The sequence below is a fragment of the Callionymus lyra genome, chromosome 3, assembly GCF_982586985.1.
Source record: "Callionymus lyra chromosome 3, fCalLyr1.hap1.1, whole genome shotgun sequence".
NCBI lineage: Eukaryota > Metazoa > Chordata > Actinopteri > Syngnathiformes > Callionymidae > Callionymus > Callionymus lyra.
In genome coordinates, this window is record NC_141820.1 from 9210865 (window position 1) to 9226303 (window position 15439).

The 15439-nt window shown below is 35.0% G+C and overlaps 1 protein-coding gene across 5 annotated transcripts in view; it reads right to left on the reverse strand.

The window, feature by feature from the left end:
- The window catches only part of ctnnal1 (catenin (cadherin-associated protein), alpha-like 1), an 89218-nt gene extending 74177 nt beyond the window's left edge, over nt 1-15041 (reverse strand). For all 5 annotated transcript variants that reach the window (XR_015710733.1, XR_015710734.1, XM_087786374.1 and 2 more), the window contains exon 1: nt 14769-15041. Coding sequence is in view for 3 of the 5 variants with exons in the window: in XM_087786374.1 (XP_087642500.1) it covers nt 14769-14864 (96 nt within the window). In the remaining 2 variants the exon portion in view is untranslated. The remainder of the gene's footprint in view (nt 1-14768) is intronic.
- Between the last annotated feature and the right edge of the window lie 398 nt (nt 15042-15439).

Genomic DNA, 15439 nt, shown 5'->3' on the forward strand with positions numbered 1-15439 from the left:
TAAAGGCCCTTTTTACACTGCAGTAAAAAAAAAAAGAAGAGAGAATTAACTTTAAACCCCCGATTCCTCTTCAACATATAGATACTACGTGGTTAAAGTAGTTCCTTCTTTTCAATCTGAAGAAGAATATTAACAGTGTGAAGAACAAACTCTCTGAACAATTCTGTCCAATTGTTTAAGAAGAGATTCAAACTTTTTTTGGATGTTCGTCCAGTTCCTTATGTCCTGACTTACGTCGTCGTGTCCGGCCTCTTTGCGAAGAGAAGTCATCATCATGGGAGGAGAAGTTCAAAGACGCTCAAAAGCAAAGCAATTAACACGTAGGAGCTAGATTTGACTTTCACGCTGTGTTGCAGTCGGCGATGCTTCAGCCGACAGGGAACCGCAGCGAAAACAAATATGCTGACTCAGGAAAGATCGAGATGCTTTCATTTTGGTCCAATCTTTTGTATCAGAATCATTTTTTTTAAAGTACTTTGATTTGGGGAAAAAAAACATAAAATAAGTTGTCAGGGTTTTTCCACATTTTTATGTGGACACTTCATATTAAAGTCAGTTAATACTTCTTCTGATTCAATGGGTTTTAACACTATTGATGAACCAATAAGTACCTGTTTTTAACTTCCACTCTTAGATCAGGCATAACTAACCTTTCATGCACCACAGACCAGTTTAATGTGGGCATTATATTCACGGGCCCACCTTCAAATAAAAACATTTCTACACTAGTTTACAGGGTTATTTATTGAGTAAACTTGATGGAAATAAGCGCCTTGACATGTCAAGAGTCACAGGCTTATGTAACTTCAGAGAAAACACCATCTTCTTTTCAAAATAAAACACCTTTAAGAGAGTATTTGTCCATAAAATGGGAATTATATAACTAAGTAAGTAAAGTAAGTTAAGGTTATTTGTAAAGCGACTTTAACAAGGAAAAACAATACACAGTTCAAATATATACTTTAAAAGGTCAAGACAACATTAAGACAAACACAGGAGTCTGTGAAATAAGTTAAAAGCACAAACAAGAATGTCTTAACCGTGTTCAGGAACCATCAGTAGATTCTGATCCACAGACCTCAGAGCCTGAGCTGGGGTGTAAGGCTGGATCAGATCAGTGATGGAAGGTCTGACCATGAATAGATCTGAAAGTAAGAACCAGGATTTTAAATTTGATCCTGAAAGAAACTGGCAGCCATTGAAGAGTTTTAAGGATCGAAGAAATGTGAGTTCTTCTACTAGAGCGGCTTAAAATTCTTACTGCACAGTTTTATATAAACTGCAGGCGATACAGACTCCAAAATAAACTGTTACAATAGTCTAAACGAGAAGACACAAACACATGGATTACAAAATCCAGATCGTGTTGTGACATAAACCGCATGGACCAGTACCAGTCCCCGGATCGGAGGTTGGGAACCACTTCCTCAGATAACCTCAGTATAAGTGCGGTTATAAATAAGTGTTTACACAAGTGTGTTGCTGCCGCAAAGACCTTCAGCTCCGCTGAACCAAAACAAAACATAAAGCTACATTTAGCAGGACATCCCTGGTGACAAGAAACATTTGTTTTACAAGTACGGTCTCACCTTTTCAAATCAATTCAATAAGTCTATATAGAAGCTTTCCAAAATAAGCAAATGATTGATACCAGGAGCCTAAAGAGTCAGATACGGATTTAGGTATAGCCAAAAACAGAAGCTGCTTTGGGGAACAAAACACAGATTTTTGAGTAATCCTAGAGATATTTTGGTTTGCACAGTCAGTGACTCAGTCATAATATATTTATATATCCATTTTAATACTTCTAGATTAAATGGAATTAAGGAGAAATGAGGGTTGAATGAGAATGGAAGAAAAGGATGTGAATAGAATAGAACAAGCATTGACATGGAAGTAATAACTCAGAATCAGAAACATATTTCCAGTGTTGTAAAGACTATATAGAATTTGTCGTGATGACAGTAAAGAATGAAATAATGAAATAGGATAAAACACAAATAGTAAATATAAAGCAAAATATTATGAGTTTAAAATGGTTTATAAATATTAAATAAATATATGTCCACACTTTTAATTGGTAATCTGCACTCTGTTAATAGTAAAACTGTTCTTTTTACTTTAAGATGTTGTTTTTTTCATGTGAAAATATTTTAAATAGAAGTGAATCATTTCAAAATGTTTCATTTAAATTTATTATACCCACAGACCTGTTGATTTCATTTCAAGAGTTTAAAAAATTGGTCCTGATACATTTATTGGTAAATCCCTGAATCTCTTGCCATAAAACATTAGAAAATGATAAATATGAGTAGAATAAACATTAGACTATTTGTCCAGATCATGACGATGCAAATATTAAAGAAGCGAATTATCATTGATGAAGAACGTCACGCCACAGGCTTTTTAATTGGATTCAAGCCGACCATAGAGAAAGAAATGATCCAAACATACCATAATTACACGAAGCCATTAAGTGCGAGCCGAAAAGAAATCGACATCAAAAAACATCAATCCAATATGTTATTGGAATGACTGTAGCTTTAATCATTGCCTGCATTCACTGTAGGATTGTTTCAATAATCTCCAGCAATGTCAAAAGATTTATTTCCATCCCGGCGTTGGATTAAATTTTCACCAAAATCTCCGCAAATCCTCCTCAAGCACATCCCATCGATTGCTAATTGGGTTTAAACATCGGATCTATAAGCAAAAGAAACCACTTTTTTAGCTTGATGTATTTTAGGAAGAAAGACATATTTGTTGCGTTAATTCTGGTCAGAACTTTTTTTTTAATCCACACAGATTTAAGGATATGCGTTAAAATAGTCTTAGATTTTCTTGAACTCCTGTTGTGTTCTTAGTTTTATCCTGACCTTTAAAGTATATACTTTATTGAATATTGTTTTGATTGTTTAAGCGCTTTTTGACCCTGGTCTGGAAAAGCGCTATACAAATAAAAAATACTTACTTACTTACTTAGATACTTGTTTGTTGGGTAATATTTGTTCATATTTGTGCAGACGTTATGCATATTGTCCTCTGGCCCTCGTTTTTGAGGATAATTTTGTGCATTTATATATTTTCCAGGTGAGGTAAATCTAGACTTAATTGCTAAATTACATAATGGAGCAAAATAAATGTAGATACAATCCCTATTTTGGTTCTACACGACAAGACACATCAGTGGTTTTCTTTCCAAGGATTTAATTCTTTTGTTTTATCACTTCATGGCAGATTATTTTTTGCGATTGCAGTGTTACACAACTTTTCTCATCTGAAATTGCGTTTGTTAAAATGAGGTCAACAGATCAACAACAGCAGCCGGAGCACTCGAGCAGAACAGCGATCCGTAAGTACTCCCTTGATAGCAATTGTGGGAAGTGTAAAGCGGAGTGTAGGACGGGGGGGGGGGGGCATGTGTAGATGCGTTCAAGCACTAGATGAATGACCGTCTGGTCGGAGTCAGAGGTAAGAAAATGTCACAAAAGTTTTAAAAAAAATTAAGTATTAGGACTAGTTAAACTAGTAGGCAGCCATTCGGGATTCACCAGTACAGCATCTTCCACAAAGATAGTTAAGCTAGTATTTGGCTACGATAATCAAAAGGTATTTCACTGAGCACCAAGTTTTTCTGTCAATCAAAAGTAACAAAAAAAACTCCCAAAAGCGAGGCGGCAGAAGTTATCTAGTTGGGCCTACAATGTGTTTTTCCTTTCGTCGTATGTTTTTTCTCCTAGTCCTAAAATAAGCACTCAAGGAATTCAACTAGTAATAGGATGCACTTCAAATGTGATCGTGCTAGTGTGTGTCTGGTGATAAACACACGTCCAGTTAAGCGCCTACTTGCCAATGGTATTGAGAATGTGTCCACATCCTGCTACCTAAACCATTATCTTCTACAGACCAAAGCATACTGATCAGTTGACCTCTGGCGGTAACTGCTAGATGAAGAAGACTTCTCGTTATTGCTCATGTTGATGTCACTACTACATTTTGGCTTTCAAATCCTATTATATTTTTCAATAGTTATGTAATATTTAATGTCTTGTGTATTTGTCTTTGATCTATGTTCTTTATCTTTAGACTTAGATTGTGTCATCTTGCAATTTCTTTTTATAGGAACTTTGTTCTTGTTTATATATTTTTATTTTTATGAATCTGTTGTCTGTATTCCTGTGGGCTAATTGGAAAAAACTATTTCCCCTAAGAAGACCTCCAGAGGGATCACTAAGTGCATCTATCAGTTTATATTTCATATTTATATTCACGGCGCAGCATTCGTTACATCCTCCAACACTATAGAAACAATGGAATCACGCAAAATCCGTGCGATGACTGAGGACGAGGGGATACAGTCGACTCAAGCAGTTTCAGCTCTAACTCAACCAAAAAAGAGAGAAACAATCACAATCATTTAAATTCAGTGTCCCCTAAATCCGCAGTGAAAATCGAATCGAATTCCTCAGTTGAATATATAGTATGGAATCGTATCGTGGGCGGTGGCGCAGTGGTTTATGAAGCTGGGATAGGCTTTAGCCCCCACATAAGGGAATAAGCGGAATGGAAAATGAAATAAATAAATCGTATTGGGAGATCAGTGTATCGCTACAGTCCTGTTCCAAAGAGACATTTAGTGTTTGTGATAAGAAAAACAGATTTTGACTAATTTCCTATTACTTATATCCCATGTAACAATCCATAGGATCTGTATATGCATCATATTTAATTCAATATAAACTTTGACTGAGTAAAGGCTGTTTGTTATTCAATAGAAAAGCATGATGAGGAGGATAACCTTCCCTGCAACATAAACACAACTAAAATACCCGGCAAATCCCCCTGAAAACCCTCTCGTTAAGCTTTTGTTTTGGTCATAAATACGCCATTTAAATCCAGTTTATGGAATACATGAGCAAGAGCAAAAGGTTTTTTGTTTTACCAATGTTCCAAAATAACTGCAAGATTTACGGAAAACTCGGGGATCTGGACTAACAAACTTTGACGGAAAGCTGACTTTCAAGGCCCAATTATAGTTGAAACTTGTAATTCCCGCGGCTTAGCTGCGTAAAGCAATGCCGGCGCAGACACAACTATGCAATCACAAGGCCAGCGTGTCACATGTGCTCAAACGTTCACCGATCTGATCAAAGTCTGTGTTTTACTTTCCCACAGATCCTCCTTGAAAAAACAACACTCGGGGTCTCCTCACATCTGCTGAAGGCCACTGTTGTATAATGACTGGCTTTCCTTGGAAACACACGTTAACTATAAACCACGGGGAGATGACTAAACTAGCGCCACCAACGGATACAAAATACAAAAGGGCACCTCAAGACAAACGTGTCCCAATTATGGCTCATTGTGCTTCATCCTAGAGGGCCACACGAAAACAAGCACCTTTTCGCCAGCAACCCTCATTATTTCCGACCCCCCTTAGTTTCATTAGCCTCACGGAGCAGGTTCCGATCCTGAAGCAGCAGCAAAGGTGAAGCATATTAGTGGATTCAAGCGGCACTGCTTATCTAAAACATACAACTTAAAGTCTGGTCTTGATACTTGGAAAAAATATATATATTTATCAACATTGACACACTTACATCACTGATCTGATCCAGCCTTACACCCCAGCTCGGTCTCTGAGGTCTGTGGATCAGAATCTACTTATGGTTCCACGCACACGGCTCAGGACCAGAGGAGAGAAATCTTTTCAGACTGTTGCTCCTAAGCTTTGGAACGATCTTCCTCTCTCTTTGCGCTTGATGATCTACTGACTCCTTTAAGAAACATCTTAAGACGTTTCTATTTGTTCAGGCTTTTCCTTGAATTTCTCGAACTCCTGTGTTGTTCTCAGTATTGTCTTGATCTTTGAAGTATGTACTGTTTTGAGTATTGTTTTGATTGTTAAAGCGCTTTGTGACCCTGGTCTCGAAAAGCGCTATATAAATAAATATTACTTATTTACTTACTTACTTACTTGTTACTAGAAGTGTGAGAAAATAACAATAGATTGCAATGACATTTTTTTACAAGGCTGTATCGATATTGAACAAAACTGTATCAGTTTAATTTTTTCAAACCTTTTTTCTGTTTTTAAACAATGTTTTATTTTTCATCATAGTCTAGTAAAACATTCATTTAAACCTCTGGTCGCTAGGTGGCTAGACTTCTCTTGGATTGTATCCTCTGGTCCCTGCGATGACTGGGGACGAGAGGATACATTCCAGTCCAGCCGCTTTTAGAGCAGATGTTTGGATATATTTTGGTTTCTAAACTAAATGAAACTTGTAACAACTTTGTCAAGAGTCATGTGGTCTGTAAATACTGCAAACACCAGACTGAAGTACTCGACAATACTACGAGTGTAACCTATTTCCTACAGAATTTCAATATATCGTATTGTGATACACATCGTAACGCCAGTTTATTGGGAAATACACACCCCTACTATTGATGTGAATGAATGCTTTATTCCCAACATGTGCAGGTTTATAAGAAGGTAAACTTAAAACAACAAACAAAACCAATGAGATTAGTCAAAACAATAATAACGATAGTCAAAAGAATAATAGTATGAACCCACATGTCCGAAAACGAGTAGGATGAAGCACAAGCTTGTTTAAACCTACCCCTTCGCCACTACTCAATTAATAACATCAACCCCAATTTTACATATTTACAAAATTGAAAATGAATAGAGTAAACAAATAATCAATTAATCAATAAAACCTGATTGTTAAAGTCCTTCTTTCTGCCTGTACCTCGTGAAAACCATGCGTTTACACCACTTTTTAAACTGGGTCTTGCTTGACCAACAATCAACGATGTTTGATTAGCTTTAAACTTGGGTTTAACCGTTTTTGCACTGCTGACCGGTTTAATGTTGGCATTACATACACGGACCGACCTTCAGATAAAAACAGTAGAAATAAAATGACAGGTTCATAAGAGCATGAAAAATCCAACTCAAGATAAAGCTGAATCAGCAAGAGCTCTAGACTGGTCTCTCTGTAAGAAGATGGTCCCAGTGGTCCCAAAAAACAAGTTTTTTTTAGTTTTATTAAATTGAAAAAAAATTAAATCAAGAGTCAAAGGCTAGTGTTACTTAAGTTAATTAAGAGGCTTTTTCAAAAGAAAACACCTAACGGGCTGTATTGATCCATAGACTAGAAACTATATTCATTAAGGTTTCTTTACTTGCGTCCAGTAACAAACGCCTCATGGACCGTCTCTGTCCCAGAACCTTTTAGGAGTCTGACCCAGTAATTGAATCCAATTCATTTACAACTAAAGAGGGTAATGCTGTCTGGAGAGGTTTTACTTTTCCAAAATAATGTTAAGATAATATAAGACTCCACCAGAACACAAAAATCAGACAATAATTAAGCTTTACATTAAGTCATTGGATGTTAATATTCTATCTAGAAATAAATTGCTGTGATTAAGGTTGTCACGATATTAAAATTTTCAATTCGATACCGATACTGAGGAAAATATTCAATACTCGATAGTGTTTGCTACAAATACAAATAAAAAATAAATACATTTTCTTAACACTAGACATTCAAATGTTTCATAATGTAACAATTATGGGAGCAACATGTTAAATATATATATAGTTTTTAAAACAGTTGTACAAAAAGAAACTGCAAAAATAGTAGTTTGGTAAAAGAAAAAGTAGTATCAATACTTTTTTTGAGTTTACCGAGATACTTATGACGACCCTAATATTACTATAAACTGATTTATACATGTTCATGTGTCAAAGGAATAACTATACGGTATTTACTATACGATCTGTCATTTAAATGTAAACATTTAGCATTAAAACCAGGTTTTTAATTTTGCTAAAAATGAAAACTATACATAAAAAAAAGGTTATTTATCAGGATTATTCGATACATTTTATTGAGAGTAATATATAAAAACATGCAGTGAATGTTTTCCACATCAGCTTTGGCATGTTTTCGTCCATTTATTTAAATAACTGTCATCCATTCATTGGAAAGTCAGAGTAATTGGAGTTTGTTACTCATTCAAATGTGAAATGGTTTAAAGGTTCACAGGAAAAGAGGCATGTGTTACGACTTCCATGTCTGTAGGTTAATGTTTAAGAACCCTTAACTTCTCAGAGGAGAAGAATACATTTATTTTTAAAAGGGTGGATTCAAGTGTCTATGTTGTGTGTTTGTGTTCCGAGCCTGGATTGTGTACCTGCTCTATAATTACACAGTGGTGGGAGCGCAGCTGATAAGGAGGACAAGGATATCAACGCTGAGATACGAGGTGTGTGGAGAAGAGGAGGAGGAAAGAGAAAAAGAAAACTTCATAAACGGGGGGGAAAACATCATATGCTACGAAGAACATCTCGTCGCCTCGTTTTCATTTCCTCTTTGATATGTATCCAAACACAGAAACACTCTTTATCACGTTATTAAATTATGAATATGAACGTATACATCATACAAAATTACCTACAATCACAACATTTTAGTCTGAAGCTGCATCTGAAAACATAGAAGAAAACAAAGTATTATGTATTATAATAACTATTGTATTATTTAAACATTTTTATATTTCTTTGTTGAACAGTTGTTGTTATTTTTTTAAGCAATTTTTATAGTTACATTTAAATACCCCTATATTGAAAGGTTGAATACGGTTGTTTTTTAAAATAATTTAATTAAAATAAATATTTGTTTTCAAATGAATGGATATTTATTTACACATAAAGTTTAATATTCTACTTTTTATTTTATTTTTTATTCGTAGCCTTTTAATTTAAATAACAAAGGATGGCACTAGAACAGCAACAATTTAAATATAATATAACATTTAACGAATAAACAATGTTTATTTAAAACTCGAATTACAATTTCAAACTCTGTGTAATAAAAAAATAAATAAATATATATATATAAATAATATATAAATAATCTAAATATTGAATGCAATTATTAGAAAATATTTATATATATATATATATATAAATATATATTAAAAAATTAAATCAAACTAAAACACAAACATTACGTTTTAATTCAATATTCTGATGACACACATATACTTCACTTAAAATCAACATCAGCATGTGTGGAAATCTCAGTGAAAAGAGGAAGAAATAGTTAATATATATAGATTAGTTAATATATAGATAAGATAATGACTATATTAGGGATGTAAAAAAAATATAAAGAGATTTTCAACAACACTTGAAAAGTATTTGATTAATTAGTGTTTGAAACAGGAGATAATTGTGATAAATTGAGCCTCAGAGAATTAAAAGTCTGACTCATACTAACTGTTAAGGATACTTTAGTAAATAAACTTTTTTTTTGACGGTTAAAAGAATTTTGACCACTCGTGTGGTTTGGAGGGGAAAAAACAAGGTGAAAGAAGACATGAAAGTTACTGTGGTGTCCAAAAAAATAAAGGTCCTTTATCACATCACGTTTTGACTTCCAGGTCATTTTCAGACAAAGACATATCGATCATCTGTTCCACAAGATCAGTTTCTTCAAGTCATCCTTTTCCTAGAGTTGCTGGAAATACATTCAGTAACTGGCTTCAGTTAAACTGTGACGCGCTGGTAAAATAAGAGCCGAGACACTCAGTAACTTCCATCAACGACGGCACAAAAACATGCAGATGCGCTTTAGTCAGAAATATTCTTCCAGTAAGATCCGTTGCTATGGGGACATGTCTCGCTGAGAATAAAGAAAGTTGGAGAACGTCCTTGACGCTCGCTTTCCACTGCCGGCTGTGAACTTAATGTAGTACAAGATGACAGAGTCTTAATGTAAAATCAGTGGGTTTTTTTTTCATTTGTTTTAAAATGAATGCCTTTTAAAGATAACATCAAAAAAAAATAACTAATGAACCTTAGAATAATTTTTTTTAATAATATCAAAATAACATGTTTTTTGGTCAAATGTTTTGTATTTTTTAACAATTTTGGATTAATTTCCCGATGTTCAATGTTTGGAAAGTTAGATAATGTCTATATACAGATGTGTCAGGGTTTTTTCACAATACTGCATCCATTTTAAATTCACTGTATTGATTTTTTTACTACATTTTATCGCATTTTCTTTTACTGTAAAATCATGTTTAGTTTATACAGTATTGATATTAAACAAAACTATATCCTTTTTTACTACATTTTAATCATTATTTTTTGGCTTAAAAGTGAAATACAGTTTATATTAGGGTTGTTAGAAAATATAAATACAAAAATATATATATTTTTTTCCTTTTAAGACAATTGTTCATTTTTCTGTGGCAATTAAACTTCCTTAATCTAAAGAAACAATGAAATCCAGCGAGATCGTGGCAAAGACTGAGGACGAGAGGATGCATATTTCAAAGCTGATGTTTGGATATTTTTTTTGGTTTCAAAATCAATGAAATCCGTTACTTTCGTCAAGAGTCATGTGGTCTGTAAATTCTGCAACACCAGAGCCAAGTACTCGATAATACTACAAATATATCCTTGTTACTAAGGCTGCACAATATATCGAAAAAATATCGATATCGTGATATTGGCTCGTGCGATACGCATATCGAAAACATGTGCGTATATTTATAATTTTTTATTGTTTAAATCAAGCATTTCTTTAATGAACACTTCATCCAATCACTTTCACATTCTGTTAAGTTGTCAATTTGTACTTCTATGTCTCGTTGTTGTTAAAATATTGCATTAATATCGATATTGCACTTCGAGACTCCAATATCGAATATCGCCAGATTCTTGCCAATACACACCTCTACTTAATGACCTATAAAATTAACTTACAATACTTATAAAACAACTGATCATAGCATTAGCTCTTTCTATCTCTCTATCTAGAACGTAAATCAAAATCCTTTATTACTTAAGAGTAATTTTAGTACCACTTTACCAAATCAGGTTTTTGAATTGTTGAAGCTGAGCTAGATGAAAATATAGGAAATAATGTAAGTAAGTAATTAAGTAATTTATATTTATAGAGCGCTTTCCAGACCAGGGTCACAAAGCCCTAAAACAATCAAAACAAAACTCAATAAAATATATACTTTAAAAATCAAGATAATACTGAGAACAACACAGGAGTCTCAGAAAATCAAGGAAAATCCTGCACAAATAAAAATGTCTTAAGATGTTTCTTGAAGGAGTCAGTAGATCATCAAACATAGAGATCGTTCCAAAGCTTAGGAGCAACAGTCTGCAAGGATTTCTCTCCTCTGGTCCTGAACCGTGTTCAGGAACCATCAGTAGATTCTGATCCACAGACCTCAGAGCCCGAGCTGGGGTGTAAGTCTGGATCAGATCACTGATGGAAGGTCTGACCATGAATAGATCTGAAAGTAAGAACCAGAATTTTAAAGTTGATCCTGAAAGAAACTGGCAGCCAGTGAAGAGTTTTAAGGATCGGAGAAATGTGAGTTCTTCTACTAGAGCGGCTCAGAATTCTCGCTTCAGAGTTCTGAATCAACTGCAGGCGAGACACATCCTTCTTGTTTAGACATGATGGGCAGCAACATGTCCGTCCACTGATTGAAATGATAGTTACTATTATAAGTCTATATACGAGCGCTTGGTTCACACCCACATGACCTCATTCATTTGAAAAGGAAAAAAAAAAAGGTGAACTTCTAAACCACAATGTCCCAGCTCAGAAAAAAAACCCATTAGAGGTTCCACTCTTTTAAAGTGTGTCTCAGCAGAATAACAGAGGTTTTTGTTTTTTTACAGGTCTGTGCTCCCTCGTGGCTCCCGCACAACAATGGTTCCCTGGCATGTAAGTGAATGGTTCCCATTCTTCTTTTTTCCCAAAGATGCGAGTTCTCTTCGCTCTCATTGTAATGCAGGGCACAGAGATAATGCAAAGTTTAACACACTTGCAATGACAAAAACACTTGTATTATCTACTCGTAACTAAGACTCGACTGTTTTCTTAAAATGCAAGATTTAATGTGTTGAAAGTTTATAGTGGTACTTACTCTACAGTAGAACAAAATTCAACTAGAGAATTGAGTCCCTCGTTTGGGAGAAGGATAAGACTTTAAACTTTAAATCCAGTTGTAGAAAGTGGAGTAAACAGGAATTCAAATATGGTGATAAACAGAAAACTTCTCAACCAAAATACAAGTCATTTTGCACTACATTGCTTTTACCCGTTTTGCTATGAAAACGAGTGTCAATGTTTTGCCTGGTGCCGTTAAAAAATGAAGACATTTTTAAAGACAATAATAATAAATATCTGTTGTATTAACCTTTGTTGTATTAAACTCAGCCGGGGACCAGTACTGGTAGAGAAAGGTAGTGAAACAAAAATGTTATGTGGATCATCGTAAAATGCCTTTATACGTACTTAACGTTTGGTTTTTGCAGGTCATCCCATTTTTGTTTTTGTTTTTAACTGTAAGCTGTGAAGAAAAGCCGAGTTTAAATCAGTCCATGGTGCAAAAAAAGGTCGGAGATCACTGACAACTGTTACAAAAGAAGATATATATAAATATATATATTAGGGGTATGAAAAATATCGATACAATGATATATCGCTATTTTGTTTTTTGATGATACTTTTTAAGATATTCAACAGCACAACCTTTGTTCTTTTTCTTTAATCTTTTGGCCATTAAATCATATTTAATATTTATCATCGTTCTTTTATGGTATATATTTTAATAATGTATATTTAAAAAAAAAAATATCATCTAATGTTTACGCATTTACTTAGTTTTGTGCTGAAATGAAACGTCCAGTTGCTAGATTTGAAAATTTTGATTAAATACTATGGGTGTAAGAAAATATTGATATAACGATATTTTGATTCAAAGTTATTTTGTGTTTTGTTTGATGTTTAGAATTAACACCAGAGTCAAGTACTGGACAATACTACAAATATATCCTTGTTACTACAGTATCACAATATATCATATTGTTGACCCTATATATCGTGAAATGTATATTATCGTCAGATTATTTTTTATATAATATCGATGTAAAGCTCTTTTTATTTGTCTTTTTATAAATAAAATCACTTCTCAAGTAGTAGTGTTTTCTGTGCAATGACAGTTAAAGAAAAATCCAAGTTAAGTGAATAGTTTTTTCTCACAGTTAGAGACTATTACAAACAGATTTGGATTTGTTTGGTCGCTTATCAATAACTGAGGACGAGAGGATACAGTGACTCCAGCATCTTTTAAAGCTGATGTTTGGACATATTTTTGTTTCAAAACGTATGAAAGCGACTTCGTCAAGAGTCATGTGGTCTGTAAATTCTGCAACACCAGAGTCAAGTACTCGACAATACTACACATATATCCTTGTTACTACAGTATCACGATATATCATATTGTTGCCCCTGTATCGTTATACGTATCGTATTGCCAGATTTTGTTTCACTTTTGTCTCATGATAATTGACTATTTCATTCGTCAAGAGTCATGTGGTCTGTAAATTCTGGGTATGACTGAGGATGAGAGGGTACAGTGACTCCAGCAGCTTTTAAAGCTGAAGTTTGGACATATTTTGGTTTGTAAACAAATGAAAGCAGTTACGACTTCATCAAGAGTCATGTGGTCTGTAAATACTACAACACCAGAGTCAAGTACTCCACAATTACACATATATACTTGTTACAATAGTATCACTATATATCGTATCGCCAGATTTTGTGTCACTTTTGTCTCATGATAATTGACTATTTGAAACATATTTTGAGTCAGTTGGTCGCATATTAATGGCTGAGGACGAGAGGATACAGTGACTGCAGCATCTTTTAAAGCTGATGTTTGTTCACATTTTGGTTTGAAAACAAATTAAAACAGTTACAACTTCGTCAAGAGTCATGTTGTCTGTAAATTCTGCAACACCAGAGTCATGTACTGGACAATACTACACATATATACTTCTTACTACAGTATCACTATATATCGTATCGTATTGCCAGATTTTGTCTCACTTTTGTCTCACGATAAGTGACTATTTGAAACAGATTTTGAGTCATTTGGTTGCATATCAATGACTGAGGACGAGAGGATACAGTGACTCCTGCAGCTTTTAAAGCTGATGTTTGAAACATATTTTGCTTTGAAAACAAATGAAAGCAGTTACGACTTCGTCAAGAGTCATGTAGCCTTTAAATTCTGGGTATGACTGAGGACAAGAGGATACAGTGACTCAAGCAGCTTTTAAAGCTGATATTTGTTCATATTTTGGTTTGAAAACAAATTAAAGTAGTTACAACTTCATCAAGAGTCATGTGGTCTGAAAATTCTGCAACACCAGAGTCAAGTACTGGACAATACTACACTACACATATATCCTTGTTACTACAGTATCACGATATATCGTATCATATCTCCAGATTTTGTGTCATTTTTGTCTCATAATAATTGACTATTTGAAACAGATTTTGAGTCATTCGGTCGCATATAAATGACTGAAGACGAGAGGATACTGGACAATACTACACATATAACCTTGTTACTACACTATCACAATATATCGTATTGTTTCCTACAAGTATCGCCAGAGTCTTGTAAATACACACTACATAATATTAAAATCTAGTTTATTTTATTGGTCTTTTGTATAGATGAAATAACTTCTCAAGAAGTTATGGACTCGTAGGATCAGCAGGGAAAGTATTCCTGGGAGTCTCTGGGAAACAGTCGAGGACGGAAACACGCACAACATGTAAACACGAGGAAAGTTCACGCGAAAGAAGTTTAAAAAAATAAAAAAAGTGCATGAGTTTCTGATCCAACTCGCTCACCTGAGACACCAGCGGGATCAGCGTCTGCTCCACCGAGCGAGTCTTGATCTCCAGCCCGGAATCGAAGTTGCTGTTGCCGCACGGAGATGAAGCCATTCCCGCCTCGCAGCAGCCGCCGCCTGCCCGCCTCGCTCGGAGCTTCGACACCGTCGAGGTTCCTCCAGCAGCGCCCGGTCCTCGCCGCGGCTGGAAGAAAAGTGCTGCGGCCGAGTTGGAACGCTCGCTCCTCGGTCACTGGTCGTGTGGTGGAGTCGGTCTGTGGTTCTGGTTCGATCCACTGTGGTCGCTTCAGAGTCCGCGGAGTTACTGAGGCGAGGAGAGACTGCAGCACACACACACACTCTCACACACACACACACATGCGCACACGGACACACACTTACGCGCACACACACACACACACCGTTTGACAAGCAGTCAACCAATGACTATAAAATGTGCTTCATAACTTAAAACAACCACACATAGATTTTTATGACAGCAGTTTAAAGTTTATTGTATTTAAAAGTACAGTTTAGGGAATATTTTTGCGTACGAGTATTTGTAGGCAAATATTGATAGCAATTAAAGAAAGGCATGAATTGTTCATAACCACAATATAATGAACATACTATTGTATAGATAAAGTATAACACGGCCCGCAGGCCACATGTGGCCCTTTGACTGTATTC